Source organism: Coffea arabica, chromosome 7c (genome assembly GCF_036785885.1).
Source record: "Coffea arabica cultivar ET-39 chromosome 7c, Coffea Arabica ET-39 HiFi, whole genome shotgun sequence".
Classification (NCBI taxonomy): Eukaryota; Viridiplantae; Streptophyta; class Magnoliopsida; order Gentianales; family Rubiaceae; genus Coffea; species Coffea arabica.
The window spans coordinates 29,950,447-29,966,701 of NC_092322.1; the positions used below are offsets into that span (position 1 = coordinate 29,950,447).

Consider the following 16,255-nt stretch of genomic DNA (forward strand, 5'->3'; position numbering starts at 1 on the left):
GCTTCAATGAAGCTTTGAGAGAACTCTCAAAAGTGTATTTTATTAATCATCCAAAAACTGCATGTAAACAACGACTTAGGGCTATTTGTAGTCGTAACCAAAACCTAACAAAGCGTGTAAAAGTTGAAGGAAAGGCGGTCAGCCCTTGGGCCTTCCTTTGGGCCGCCACTAGCCCAAAAGCTCAGCGTAGGGACTAAAAAGGTGGCCCACATGGCCTAGCCTATGACCTAAGACTAACAACGACTAAGGTCCAACCCATAGGCGTGTTGGACCCTTTTATTGACTCTACTAACTGATGATGGGCCATGGGCCCTTGGCCGAATCTTGGGTAGCTAATCCTCTTGAATGGCCGCGAGTAAGATGACATATCTAGCTTCGTTGAGGCCCTCAATAGCCTTTGGCTCTCCACTGGATGCTCGGGCCGCACGAACCAATATTTGTAGTGCTTCATTGAATCTCTTCGCGCGGGCTCGTGTCATAGGCCCCAATGGCACCTTCACGTGCTCCACTTGGATAGCTCTCTCGACCTCCTCACCATTCCCCTCCTCGTGCGAAACATTTGTCCTCAAATCGACCTCATCATCTGCAAGATAGGGACTTAGGTCAGCAACATTAAAGGTAGCCGAGACATTATACTCACCTGGGAGATCGAGCTTGTAGGCATTGTCAATAATGCGCGCCACAACTTGGAATGGTCCATCTCCACGGGGCAGCAACTTGTTGCGACGCTGGACAGGGAAACGCTCCTTGCGCAAGTGTAACCAGACCCAATCACCTGGTTCAAACACCATGCGACGCCGACCCTTGTTGGCATGCTTCAGGTACTGTTTGGTGCGAGCCTCAATGTTGGCCCTCGCTTGCCTGTGTAAAGCCTGGACAAAACGGCACCAACCGTGTGATGCAACCCGTACAGAAAGGTTCGGACCTAGAAGGTAGATACTCACGTTGAAGACGACGAACGCAGCGGATAACCTAAACCCGTTGATCACGTGGCCAACGAACCTCGGTATTTGGTAGAGGACGCCACAATCTAGCGCAGTCCTAGATTGATAAGTCGATTGAATACCTATGAACGATTCTAAGATATTCAATGGTGCTTCAATGAAACTTTGAGAGAACTCTCAAAAGTGTATTTTATTAATCATCCAAAAACTGCATGTAAACAACGACTTAGGGCTATTTGTAGCCGTAACCAAAACCTAACAAAGCGTGTAAAAGTTGAAGGAAAGGCGGTCAGCCCTTGGGCCTTCCTTTGGGCCGCCACTAGCCCAAAAGCTCAGCATAGGGACTAAAAAGGTGGCCCACATGGCCTAGCCTATGACCTAAGACTAACAACGACTAAGGTCCAACCCATAGGCGTGTTGGACCCTTTTATTGACTCTACTAACTGATGATGGGCCATGGGCCCTTGGCCGAATCTTGGGTAGCTAATCCTCTTGAATGGCCGCGAGTAAGATGACATATCTAGCTTCGTTGAGGCCCTCAATAGCCTTTGGCTCTCCACTGGATGCTCGGGCCGCACGAACCAATATTTGTAGTGCTTCATTGAATCTCTTCGCGCGGGCTCATGTCATAGGCCCCAATGGCACCTTCACGTACTCCACTTGGATAGCTCTCTCGACCTCCTCACCATTCCCCTCCTCTTGCGAAAGATTTGTCCTCAAATCGACCTCATCATCTGCAAGATAGGAACTTAGGTCAACAACATTAAAGGTAGCCGAGACATTATACTCACCTGGGAGATCGAGCTTGTAGGCATTGTCATTAATGCGCGCCACAACTTGGAATGGTCCATCTCCACGGGACAGCAACTTTTTGCGACGCTGGACAGGGAAACGCTCCTTGCGCAAGTGTAATCAGACCCAATCACCTGGTTCAAACACCACGCGACGCCGACCCTTGTTGGCATGCTTCAGGTACTGTTGGGTGCGAGCCTCAATGTTGGCCCTCGCTTGCCGGTGTAAAGCCTGGACAAACTCGGCCTTCTTCTTGCCATCAAGGTTAGCACGCTCAGACAAAGGCAAAGGCATCAAATCCAAAGGAGTCAATGGGTTAAAACCGTAAACAATCTCAAATGGAGAAAACTGTGTAGCACTATGGACTGTACGGTTATAAGCAAACTCGACGTGGGGTAAACTGTGACGATCCCACCTCCCCCTAGGGCGTACCAGAGGGTTCGGCGGGCCGCCATCCCAGCTCTCGCCGGGACTCAGTCGTTCACTACAATCCTCAAATATATTACAAGAATAAACCTCAAATATTACAATGTAAATCTCCAATATTTACATATAAACAAAACGAAGCGGAAACTAATTCCAAGCGTGGAACGTATGTATACATCCGATCGATTCCAAACATTCATTACAATCCCTAATAATAACTATTACACAAAAGGAAATCCATCCATTCACATGAATAAGCACAACAAGTCCTGCCTTCGCCTTGAGCCCTGTGGAGGGGAATAAAATATTTTTGGGGTGAGCTAGAAGCTCAGCGAGTAACCAAATAAAACCAGTAATCAAATATCTTTCACAATAATGCATTTCGATGATGTCGTGATGTCATGATTCAAGTATCAAATGCACGTATTTTTGCTCTCGTGAGCCAGTGAAATCATTGAAACTAAACACCCAACGCTCAAACAGATCACGAAACCATAAACATTAAAGGGGAGCAGCATCGGTGCTCCAGATCATATCACAAACTCACGAAAGTGGTGGAGACGTTGGTGTCCAGCACAAGACTCCTCAAGAACTCATTAAAGCCAAACCATGTCAAGAACTCGTATGCGCGCACACATGATATGCAAACCAAAGAAACAATGCAAGGAACATTTCAAAAGTAACTTTGGAAACAGTTTAGGGTCACTCACCTCCACGGCTCAGAAACCATCCATCATGTATCATTGCCTTGCTCAACTCCAAGCCTTAGATCACAAACCCAATGCAAACAAATCCCTTCAAAGTTCGGACAGCACTTCCCCTACATTTGCTAACTTTTCCAGCCATCATGGCTTCATTATTACTCCAGCCAGTCCCAAAGTCACACAAATAAGTTCATCTAATATCCATTCAGCAAGCTCCAAGAAGTACAAAGACAAGTAAAGCTAGGGAAAAAGTCCGGAAATGAAGGTTAAGCTCAAAACCAGAAAAACAGTTTTGACGTCATTTTGCGGTAATGGTACCAAGGGCGCTACGATTGTCGGATGGGGGTGTAAGATACACCGTTTCGAAGCTAAGAGATAGGGCTTCAATATTACAGAAGGTCACTCAACCCAGTTTCGAGCACAACTAGGTCAAATATGCCAAAATACCAAACCAGAACCACTAAAACAGGTTCACAAATCCCACTATGCTGTAATTGGTATAACTCGGTCTGTACAGGTCCAAATGCATTGATTCCAAAGGCATATGGAAGCTAAGATATCCAGCTACATTTCCTCAGAAGACACCAACAACAAAATCCAAACCAATTCCAGTCAAAACAAACGATTACAAGCGCAGTTTTCACATTCTGAGCAACCCAGATCAGCAACAGTAAAATCGACATAACTCACTCTACACATATCCAAATGATCTGAAATTTTGCAGGCACTTCAAACTCACAAATAAATACAACTTTCATGTTTTGAGAAAAGGCCAATTCGGCCTCTAACATAGTGCAATAAATTCGGGCAGAATGAAGAACTACAAAACCTAATTTTCTGAAATTTCTTCCAAAACAGAAATTGATTGCACTTAATCACTTTTTCCACCTCCTAGAGTCATTAAACATCATTTCCAATCATCATACATGACCACAACACCATGATCACATTAAACCAGAAAATTCCTCAAAAAAAATAAAAAACTTCACCAATTCAACCAAAATCAAGTTTTAATCCATAAACTTGCATCTCCTACTATCACCAAGAATGAATTTAACATCATTAGAGGGAGGAGAGGGGTCCTTCTCAACTCACCTTAGTAACCAAAGAGATGGAGCAACCTTGCACTTAAATCTTCCAAATCACTTCACCAAGAACCTTAATCCAACCAAGAGAAGAGTTTTTATAGAGTAAAACTAAAATTAAACGGTTAAAAGTGAAGATTAAGCAAGCTTGGAGCAAAGAAATTGGAGAGCTTCTCTTCCCTTATTGCTTGAAGGTGGCCGGCCATATGAAGCTTAGCAATGAAGATATTTTGGTCAATTTTTGAAGTTATTATGGTAAATGGTAAAAGGTTGAATAGTAAGTCAAAGTCCAAGACTTAATCTTATGGTGACACTTGTCACCCTTAGGTTTAAAACTTATCTTTTGTCTCTCCAATTACAAATATCTTAACACCTTGTAAAATAATATCACTTAATACAAAATTCAAACAAGTTGTAAAAAAAATATAATGCATTTACCGCACTTGCGGGTCCCACGTCCAAAATACGCTTTTAATTTCTCAAAAACTAACCGATACTAGAAAAATCATTTTAAAACTATTTTTGCTCATAAACTTTATCTGGAAAATTTTTCTAATCAAGAAAATGTAGAAAAGGCGGGCAATTAAAAAAATAAACCCTAGAAAATTAGAAAATTTTCGGGTTCTCAAACTCAGTTTTTTTTTTCGGGGCGTCACATAAACACTCCTCTCACATTTTGAGATTCTTTTTAATGATGGCCCTGAGCAAAGTAGACAAGGTGCGATTAACGACCTCAGTTTGGCCATCGGTTTGGGGGTGACTGGATGTAGAAAATAGCAATTTAGTACCCAACTTCCCCCACAAGGTCTTCCAGAAGTATGAGAGAAACTTAACATCCCTATCAGACACAATTGTCCTAGGCACACCATGCAAATGGACAATATGTGTAAAGAAAAGATCAGCTATGTGAGTAGCATCGTCCGTCTTATGACAAGGAATGAAATGGGCCATTTTGGAAAATCGGTCCACTATGACAAAGACGCTATCATGGCCTCTTTTACTCCTAGGCAAACCAAGGACAAAGTCCATCGAAATATCAACCCATGGTGCGGAAGGAATAGGTAGAGGTGTATACAAACCAAAGGGTTGGAGTTTGGACTTGGCACGGTGACAGGTGATGCAACGTGACACCACTCGCTCCACGTCCCGCCTCATACGTGGCCAATAGAAATGCTCCTGTAAAGTACTCAAAGTCTTGGTGACACCAAAGTGTCCCATTAAACCACCGCCGTGAGCCTCACGGGTTAGTAACTCACGAATAGAGCATGACGGAATGCATAATTTATCATTATAATATAGAAATCCATCATGTATGAAGAACTTACCCTGACCCGACTTAGCACAAGACTTGTAGATATCAGAAAAATCAGAGTCGGTATCATAAAGTTCTTTGATAAGGTCAAATCCAAGGAGTTTGGCATCAAGTAAAGCAGTCAAGGCATACCTCCTGGACAGTGCATCGGCAACGACATTGGTCTTGCCAGCTTTGTATTTGATCACATAGGGGAAGGACTCCACAAAATTGACCCACCGGACGTGTCTCTTGTTCAACTTCTGTTGAGACTGGAGGTGCTTTAATGCCTCGTGGTCAGTGTGGATGACAAATTCCTTAGGCCTCAGGTAGTGCTGCCATGTCTCCAGTGCACGAATCAAAGCATAGAGCTCCTTGTCATAGGTGGAATAGTTCAAGGCGGCACCATTTAACTTCTCGCTAAAGTACGCGATCGCCCTTCCCTCTTGGATCAGCACAGCTCCAATTCCTACACCAAAAGCATCACACTCAACCTCAAAAGCTTTATCAAAACTAGGTAAGGACAACACGGGTGCGTGTGTGAGTTTGTGTTTAAGGAGTTGGAACGCCCTCTCCTGAGCTTCCCCCCATTCGAACTTCACATCTTTCTTGATAACTGCGGTAAGAGGGGCAGCTATAGTGCTGAAATCTTCAGGAACCGGCGATAGAAACTCGCAAGGCCGTGGAAACTCCGAACTTCACTCATGGTCTTGGGTACGGGCCAGTCATTGATGGCTTGGACCTTGCTCTCGTCCACTCTAATGCCTTGTGCACTAACCTTATAACCAAGGAAAACAAGCTCATTAGTGCAGAAAGTACATTTGCCGAGGTTGACAAATAACCTCTCCCGACGCAAAACCTCAAGGACGGCTTGGACATGTGCTACATGTTCCTCAGGATTCTTGCTGTAGATCAGAATGTCGTCAAAATAAACAACAACAAATTTACCTAAGAAAGGACGAAACTGTGACGCCCCTACTTCTCCCTAAGGCGAACCAAAGGGTATCCGCAGGACGCCTGCCCAGCTCTCGCCAGGACTCAAGCAATTTCCGTTCAAGCTTAATACAATACTAGACGTTACGATTAAATATCATAAATACAATCAGTGCGTAAGCATTCAAGCTTATCAATATTCAACATCTGCCCAATCATTACATCGGAATCTCGAAATACATCAATATTCAAAATATATATATATCGATCACAAGTCTAGCCCCAAAGTGCAACGGAAACCCTAAAAAAACAAGAGTACGCCAAGAGGGGTTTCTCCAACATTTCTCCAAGTCCAATCCTGTTAAGGAAAACAAATCTACAGGGTGAGCAAAACGCTCGTGAGGCCAAGAACACACATGCAAGCACATTGTTCAAATAGCAATCCCAAATTTATTGTAAAAACCGTGATGTTTCAATAATCAACCATTCGAACAGGAAAAGTAATCAGAAACAATTCAAGGATATAGTAGCTCTCAGGAGCTAAGTTTCACTCGCTCTGCCGATGTCATTCGTATACCTTCCCGCGTTGACCCTCCTGTCAACCGGGTCGGTATTTCCATTTCCGTAGATCACCACTTACTTCCCTCCGTCCACCGTACACCCCAAGGGCCCACAAGTCTATTATAAGGCGATACTCTACGAGTATGCCAAGCAAGACCTCTTATTAGGTCGAGCTTATATATCTCATGGCTCGCCTAGGTTCCCGACCAAGCCCATTGCCGGCTCGAGTCCAAGGTCGGCCTATGAGTTTGGGCGTCCCCCATTCATTTGAAAGTCGAGGAGGTTCACTCCAACGACATATGTAATCATAACATAACATTTCATTTCATTCATTCATTCAATACATTTCATTCATTTAATACACTTCAATCATTCATTTGAAATTAGAACGAGTGCGATAAAGTACGCACCCGCACTTATTTTCTTTTTAAAAAAATTCCCAACAATTACCACAATTAAGCAAGTATCAAGAATTCACACACTTGACACTCACCGAGCAATTCAATAGGGATTATTCTTTGGAGATTCAAGTGTCCACAGTGAGATCCTCTTGAAGGTCTCCTTGTGCGCCTGGCAATTAATAGCGGATAATCATACAAATAACCCACTTATCAAGGAAGATTGTACTCTAGTACAATCTAAAGATTATTTCACAAAAGAAACCTCAATTACACGCAAATCGAGGTTCAACTAGCCTTTTATTATGTACAATATTATTTGAATTTTTATCACGAAAAGCGAGGGCAAAACGTTTGAATAATACTAAGAGAATTAAGAATTTTGGAAAAACTCCTTTGCCTTGAAAATTGAGAAATTTCAGTTTTATCTTAAATTTTTGAAAAATCGTAACTCGCTCGGCATAAGTCAAGAATTGGAAAAATTTATACCGTTGGAAACCTCTTAGAAAGTACTATAAGTTCCTAGAAGACACTTTTCCATGAATCAAAGTGGAAAGTGTTCAAAAATGAGCTTGAAGATGCAGGATTGGTTTACAAGGCAGAATTAAGTTGGATTTCGGCCAACTTTGAAAATTCGGCACGATTCACACGTTGCAAACCAGCCTCTGAAATTTGTCACTCAATTAGAGTTGCAAGCGAGGTTTATAACAAAATAAGCGGATCAAGAATCGGAGTTTCGAGTACCGAGATACGGTAGCTCAATGTTGGGGAAATTCAAGACTGGAGAAGAATTTCCAGATTTGAACCTCTAACTTTAGTAATTTAATTGGGTATCGAAACGAACTTGGATTGGTACCAAAATTGGCAGTATTTTACTCCCATATGAAAGGTACCGCTCTATCAAATTTCAGGGAAAAATACCTTCGGAAAGATAGTTAATTAATCAACCAAAGTTCAAGAAAAATTCTAAGGCAATCTGCCTTGTGACTTCCATTTCCAATTCAAATCGTTTAACCATGAAAACTATCCAACCATGGTTCATTTGTGAAATAAAGGTCTATAATACATTCATGATACCTTTGGTAAGTGATGAGCATCAAGACTTCAATTAATAAAATCATTCCCAATTTTTTCCGCAAATCAGTCCAAATATTACGTTTTTCCAAAACAGGGCAGTCCTCTTGTTTTAGTCACAACTCAATCAATTTAACTCGGAATCGAGCATGGCTTACGCCGTTGGAAAATTCATTCATAGGGATAAAATACCACAGAAGAAATCGTTTCAAAATTCGGCACCCATCTGGTTCAAAATCGGGCATCAAGTTGCTGCCTGAACACTTCATTCCAGATGAACGGAGCAACAGGACAGCGAAATTAAAACATTTGGTTTGGCTTGCTCACAAAGAAACAGAACGTGCATTATATATCAAATTAAATCCAGGAATGTCTAGTTTCCAACGCCACCAACGGCACATGATTTCGACATCCGAGGACAGAGTTATAGCCAAAATACTACCACTGGTCAGAATCATACGCGAACAGTTTTCCAGATTTGCTAGTTCTCAAGAAAAATTCATTTGCTCAATCAAACCTCAATATTTTCCAATGAAATTTTTCACACATCAAATACATCCTATAAAAATCCAATTCAAGCTGTTAGACCATTAAAATTTGGCCTCAAAATGGCCGAACATGGCAGGGGTAAAATCGGAAGTTTTTGCTTCTTACACCCAATGAAGTTTCTACTAATTACCCACCACTAATGCATCATTTTAACCACTAAACCAACAATATAACCACCATCAATCATCAAATCAGCAACAACAACCCAAGTGTGGGAATTCAAAAAGCCCACAATCACATTTTTACACCATACACAAGCTAACCAAATGCATGCATGAACTTAACAAGGTAAAATAGCTTCCAAACTTCAAGTTTCCAAGAGTGGATCATCACTTACTTTGGTTGGGTGTTCAAGCAGAATTTTCGGCCCTCTATTGCTCCAGAAAAACCGTGATTTCCAGCCCTTGTTTGCAGCTCAAAAGGCTCCTCAAGTATCAAGCTAAGTGTGGTGCAAGTTTGGTTGAATTTGGAGATGATTTGGGGTGGTTTTGAGTGAGATTTGTGAGCTGAAAATTTGAAGTAATGGAGTTAGAGAGAGGAGGGTGTTGGCCGGCTGTCTTGAGAGGAAGAGAGAGAGTGATCAGACTTTTCTTAAGCTTCCAAGGGAAGATACTAACTTGTGGCCACAAATCACCCATTAGTCAACTCTCATTAGGGCTCGTTTGGCACGTTTTAGGCTCGATTTCTCGCGCATTTGGTTCACTAGTGCACTAAACCTCCAATGCATATATATTCATGTAAATATTATTCACTCTTAATTGTCCCGAAATAAGGGTCTAAAGTCCCTCAAATAAAGTTGCGCGCGTGAAAACGCGTACCGTCAATTTTAACGCTATAACGCGAAACTTCCGAGAATTTCTTATAACGATTGCACTACTAACTATCACTTGAGTATTTATTCATAAGATTACCTATTTTAGGACCATAGTACAAGTCTCCAATATTCCAAGCTTATTGTGCTACTACGCGGATAAAATCTCCAAGCACTATTCACTATTTTTACTAAACGTACTCCAGGAAATTAATTCTTGAAACAAGTCACTTTAAAAATATAACGAAGCTATATTTCCACGTAATTATGTTCAATAGGTCTAGAAAATAATACTCGGAATAAATGAACAAGTAAATAATTAAATAAGCTCAAATTAGGGTTTTAAGAGTCCTCACATGAGTCGAGTATTAACTCCTCAAATCTCCAATAAATTTGTATCCATGCGTCTTTTGGAAAACTATCCACGCGTGAGTAGTATATGCTCACTTAGAACTTATTCACCTTTAATTCTCGATTAACTTTTCTTAATCTGCTATTGTCCGTTCTTAATTTCCCCAGGATAATCATACTCTCGAATATAATATCACCTGGGAACACTCGTGTTCATTATTTCTCACCTAAACAATCCTCTGAAAATTGAAGTTGTTAACGGGGCGTTTTAAAAGTATAATGAAGACATTATTCCATACGAATGGATTTAAAATGGTCGTAATAAATTATTTGGGAAAAACAGGTGGGTAAATACTTAATTCAACCATTAATATTCGATAAAAATAAGAAATTTTTCGGGTCCTCACAGAAACACATGATTCATAAGACGCATAAATGTACTAGGAGCGTTAGTCAAACCAAACGGCATAACTAACCACTCATACAGACCATACTTAGTCTTGAAGGCCGTCTTCCACTCGTCCCCTTCCTTCATTCGAATTTGATGGTAGCCACTCTTAAGATCGATCTTGGTGAATATGACTGAACCATACAATTCGTCAAACAAATCATCTAAACGAGGTATAGGGTGACGATACTTAACTGTGATAGCGTTGACGGCGGGACAGTCCATACACATCCTCCAAGTGCCCTCTTTCTTTGGAACGAGGATGACGGGAACTGCACATGGGCTCATGCTCTCTTGTGCCCAACCTTTCTCTAAGAGCTCGTCCACTTGCCTCTGGATCTCCTTAGTCTCTTCAGGACCCATCTTGTAGGCCGGTCTATTCGGCAAGGCTGCTCCAGGGACGAAGTCTATCTGGTGCTCGATCCCTCTAAGTGGGGGTAGTCCACTTGGGACTTCATCTGGGAAAACGTCCTCAAATTCCTGCAACAGAGAAGAAATTTCAGGAGGTAAGTCATGGAGTGTTTCGTGAGAAAGTAAAATCACCTCCTTGCAATAGAACACATAGACAACTTGCTTAGACAAAAGTAATTTGCGAACGTCCCTGTTCTTGGCAAGCAAGTTGGGTCGTCACTCCATTCGACCAGATGTTCCCGGAGTAGCTGTCCTCTCAACTGGTGCTTTAGTGATTGCTTTAGAATCGGTTGACTTCGTGGACAACTCTCGTTCATGCTCTTGTTGCAAGCGCAGTTGGTCTTCATGCACCTGTTGAGGTGTGAGAGGGACTAGTGTCATCTTCTTGTTGTGGTGCAAGGAGTATTTGTTGGTAAAGCCATCATGAGTAGTCTTTTTGTCATATTGCCATGGCCGGCCCAACAAAATATGAGAAGCTTGCATTGGGACGACGTCGCAAAGGACCTCGTCCTCATACTTCCCAATCCGAAAAGGCACCACCACTTGTTTGGTGACTTTGATATCCCCACTCTCATTGAGCCACTGCAAGCGGTATGGGCTAGGATGCCTTAATTTGGGCAAGGAAAGATGATCCACCATGAGAGTGCTTGCCACATTTGTACAACTACCCGCGTCGATGATGAGGCTACATACTCTATCCTTGACATGACATCTTGTGTAGAAGATGTTATCACGTTGGGCCTCATCCACCATCTTGACCTGGGTTGCAAGAGCCCGACGGGCTACTAGAGCAACACCCACTTGTTCGGTAGTGGCCTCAACCTCCTCCTCAGAATCTTCACCTTCACCAGTCAATGGAGGCATCTCGGCAAATTCTTCCTCATCGTCAGATACAACATCTCCGCTTGGTAGGACAATCATGATATGCCTATTAGGACATTGAGAAGCAATGTGCCCAAATCCTTGGCATTTGAAACATTTGTCGCGGCTCCGTGGCTTCGATGAGTCGAATGAAGGTCTTGGAGTTGCCCTCGTGGGTGGCTTCGGTGGCTCGGTCTTAGGAGTAAATTTGGACACCCCTGGACTAGGCCGTTCCCGCTCAAAGGCCGGATTGCCTCTCCACACAGGCGTGGCTGAGAAGCTAGGGTTACGAGTCGTACCCCTCCTCTTAAGCCGCCTCTCGATCTTGGATGCCTTATCAATTAGCTCAGGCATATCGACGTAGTTTTGCAATTCCACCAATTCGGCGATCTCAGGTCTTAAGCCGTTAAGAAACCTCGCCATGGTAGCCTCTCTATCTTCCACAATATCGGCTCGGAGCATGGTGATCTCCATCTCCTTATAGTAGTCCTCAACAGTACGGCTTCCTTGGACTAATGTCTGGAGCCGTTGATATAGATCACGATAGTAATGGCTGGGTACGAACCGTTTCCGCATAGTGGTTCGTAACTCCTCCCATGTACTAATTTGTCGTTCTCTATTGCGGCGCCTGCTAGTGCGTTCCTGCTCCCACCAGACAATAGCGTAATCAGTAAATTCGAGGGTTGCCAGTTTGACTTTTTGATCATCGGTGTAGGCTTGGCACTCGAATACCATCTCGATTCGTTGTTCCCACTCTAGGTAAGCCTCTGGACTAGACTTGCCTTGGAAGGCGGGGATCTTGATCTTGACCCCTTTTAGGCCGTCATCGGTTCTCCGGTAGTCTTGCTTAGGCCGACGGATGAAGTCATCTTCCTCGCTATTAGAAGCGAGCTCCTCGCGAGGTGGACCATCATGATGAGCTGCGTTGGACCGAGCTTGAGACAGCTCTAAGCGGTCCATCCGTTGGTGTAGCGATGCCATAGATTCCCTAAGCATGCGTTGGAATTCCCCGATCATTTCTTGATTGTGTAGCTTGGAGCCTAGTTTGGATGCATCACTCTCCTCCGACATGATGTAGTATACCTGCAAAAGGTTAGTAGCAAAAAAACAAGTAGGAAAAAGGAATTCCTGACTCACTCCATCGCGTGTTTGCGCTCTACACTCGTGTATGTCACTCAAGAGCACTCTAATAAACTCACCAATGCTATAAAAACCACTTGATAGCTTACCTTGACGAAATTAGAAGTCCTCCAAGCAAACAATCAACCTCCAACTTTAGAACACGAGAAAATCGGCAATCCTCAACAAAAAAAAAATGAGTGACTCGAGAATTACTAAAAGAAAAGGAATGGAATGTCGTAAAATGCCAGAAATGGAAGACTAAGACTAAGATAGGGATGGAACTAGGTGAGAGGGTGGCTCCAATGTAGGAAAAACAAAGGAAGGAGAAAAAAATTAGGAGACGAGTAGGAGAAAATGTAGGAAGAGTGTCCTAAACAAGGAGTTAATATAGGGAAATGCCCAAGTAGAACAAGAATTATCCAAATGTTCTTATCTAGTTTCCTAAATAGATTTTGGAAATCAAGCTAGTTTCGGAAACCCCTTAGAAAAACTTTCCTTAAACAACTTTAGGTAGTTGCCAACTCCCAATCTAATGTGGTATACCAAGTAAGGTTTTGGTTTCTCAAAATTCCAGATTTCTGCCTCCTAAAACCTTTCCCAAAGTCGGCTATACCAAATCAGAATTGGTTCCCAAAAATTTCCAGATTTCTTTCTCCCTAAACCTTCCTAAAGTCGGCTATACTTCCTTAAGTTCCTCTCTTTACAGCCGATCCTTACCCCCAAAATTTCGCCTCTTACTCTCCCCCAAAACTCAAGCAATTCGACTCCCCACTCTTTGCACAACACAATGACAGCTTTGACTCTTGGTTCAAGACGATGGCTTCACAAGAGGATGCAAGCAATGTCACTCAAGAATCCCCCAAGCAGCTTGCCCAAGAAACTCCCACGAAATTTACTCCTAAACCAAGAAGGCCCCGTATGGATGCAAGAACGTACAAGAAACTTTTTATACGAAGGGAGGTACAAGTTTTCAAGACTCAAGATAATCAAGATCCTCAAGAATCTCGAAGGGTGATACAAGTGATCAAGGTACCAAGTGTTGGAGACTTTCAAGAGAAGGTTGGTCAGAATTTTTACGCCCCTCTCGTGCTTTTAAGTTGTTGTTGTGCGGATCAAATTCAAGGAACAAAGTGTAGCAAATCAGGTTTTTGGCAATAAAGAGCACGATTTCCTTTCTTTATTGTTCTTTTACGTTTCTCTTTTTTTTGTTTTTTGTTTTGACTTAAAGAACCACACAAACACTCGGCTGTGGAAGACAATTTTTCCAGAAATAAAGGCCAATCCCCAACCGCAATATCGTACAAATCTAATAAGAAAATTATTTCAAGAATTTCAAGAACCCTTAGATAGTTTCCACAAACTCCAATAAATCCTAGATTAGTGTAGTTCCTCTTCAAGATTCCCACCCCAAGCAGGTTTATCCACAAAATCAGTTTAGGAAATTACTTAGAACAACTTGGACAAGGCTCGAGCAACTTGGACAGATTGGACAAACCCTAGTTGCGCAAAACCCTAGCCGCCCCTTTTTTGTTTTGTCAAGGCAACGGAAATAAGCGGGCTGACTTGGACAGATCGCAGGTGTTTTGGACAGGAAATTTGAATCGCAAAACAAGACAAACCAATTCAGATTTATGCGGACAGATTTGAAACAAAAAAAAAACAACAAAAATGGCAGACTTAGATACGACACAAAGAAGAGCAAACGACACCAATAATGGAGTAACAAAAACAAGGGATATACGTGATACCTTCAACTAGCTCTGATGCCAGCTGATACGAACGGCACCAACCGTGTGATGCAACCCGTACAGAAAGGTTTGGACCTAGAAGGTAGATACTCACGTTGAAGACGACGAACGCAGCGGATAACCTAAACCCGTTGATCACGTGGCCAACGAACCTCGGTATTTGGTAGAGGACGCCACAATCTAGCGCGGTCCTAGATTGATAAGTCGATTGAATACCTAAGAACGATTCTAAGATATTCAATGGTGCTTCAATGAAGCTTTGAGAGAACTCTCAAAAGTGTATTTTATTAATCATCCAAAAACTGCATGTAAACAACGACTTAGGGCTATTTGTAGCCGTAACCAAAACCTAACAAAGCGTGTAAAAGTTGAAGGAAAGGCGGTCAGCCCTTGGGCCTTCCTTTGGGCCGCCACTAGCCCAAAAGCTCGGCGTAGGGACTAAAAAGGTGGCCCACATGGCCTAGCCTATGACCTAAGACTAACAACGACAAAGGTCCAACCCATAGGCGTGTTGGACCCTTTTATTGACTCTACTAACTGATGATGGGCCATGGGCCCTTGGCCGAATCTTGGGTAGCTAATCCTCTTGAATGGCCGCGAGTAAGATGACATATCTAGCTTCGTTGAGGCCCTCAATAGCCTTTGGCTCTCCACTGGATGCTCGGGCCGCACGAACCAATATTTGTAGTGCTTCATTGAATCTCTTCGCTCGGGCTCGTGTCATAGGCCCCAATGGCACCTTCACGTGCTCCACTTGGATAGCTCTCTCGACCTCCTCACCAGATGTGAAACCCCGATCTAGACAACCAAAACACCATGGCTTAGGCAGCGGAAATTTGACCCAACTAATCCCTAGAAGTCACGAACAATTTTGATATTATCTCAACTCGTCACTACTCGAATTAACGAACCAAATTGGAGGTAGTAGACCGCCACAATCAAGGAGATACTCGATTGATAAGTTCAGGTGAATAACTTGAGAAGATTCTCAAGTATTCAAAGGAAACTCTCTTGCCAAAGAGAAAGTGAAAACTCACTAATTGTATTTAATAGCCAAAAACTAATCTGAAACAAAGAGGAAGTGGGGCTATTTATAGCCCTTACAAGCATTAACCCTAATCCAAAAGTTGACCAAACTACCCTACATACTTAAGAAAGATTTTGGGCATTACTTACTAACAAATGGGCCGCAATTAAACTAGCTTAATTTCCTAGACTTTCTAAAGCGAGAAATAACCCAAAATCAACGAGGAAAATCAAATAATCCTACTAAACTCAAGCATTCGTGCAATCAACTAGTCTTCACTTGAATCTTCCAATTCCCCATGTGCTTGAATGGGTCTTGGTCTTTATATTCTCATCATTCCCCTCCTCTTAAAGGCGATTTGTCCCCAAATCATGACTCTCTTACAAAACAAAAGTGATGAGAGCATGTGTATAGTCACCAAACAGCCTGCATGTCGCCTTCTTAAGCGAAGAATGATCATGACATCCTTGTGTGGAACAAGGACAACTCGTGGTGGTGGTAGATACATGTCGCAGACAGCAATATTTCCATGACAATGGTCACACAAGCGACGTCTCAACCCTATGGGTGGATGAGCGGACGCCCGGTGAACCAAGGTTTGGTTGGGCTGCTAGTTGTACGCATCAAGACGTGCAAAAACTGCATCAAAGGCCAATGTAACTAGACTAGTGTTGGTTGAAATTACTTGACCAGCACTCTCTTCGCAGATCTCTATGGTT

General features: G+C 42.7%; 1 protein-coding gene across 1 annotated transcript; it reads right to left on the reverse strand.

Moving 5' to 3' along the window:
• Nucleotides 1-332: 332 nt before the first annotated feature.
• Nucleotides 333-16,044, reverse strand: LOC140010643 (uncharacterized). The gene is made up of 8 exons (XM_072057950.1): nt 15,955-16,044; nt 11,130-12,722; nt 10,396-10,847; nt 5,915-6,147; nt 5,277-5,711; nt 1,871-2,101; nt 1,590-1,678; nt 333-872 (listed from the first exon to the last, which is right to left on the reverse strand). Exons 1-8 carry the CDS (start codon nt 16,042-16,044, stop codon nt 333-335), a joined length of 3,663 nt encoding a protein of 1,220 aa, XP_071914051.1.
• Between the last annotated feature and the right edge of the window lie 211 nt (nt 16,045-16,255).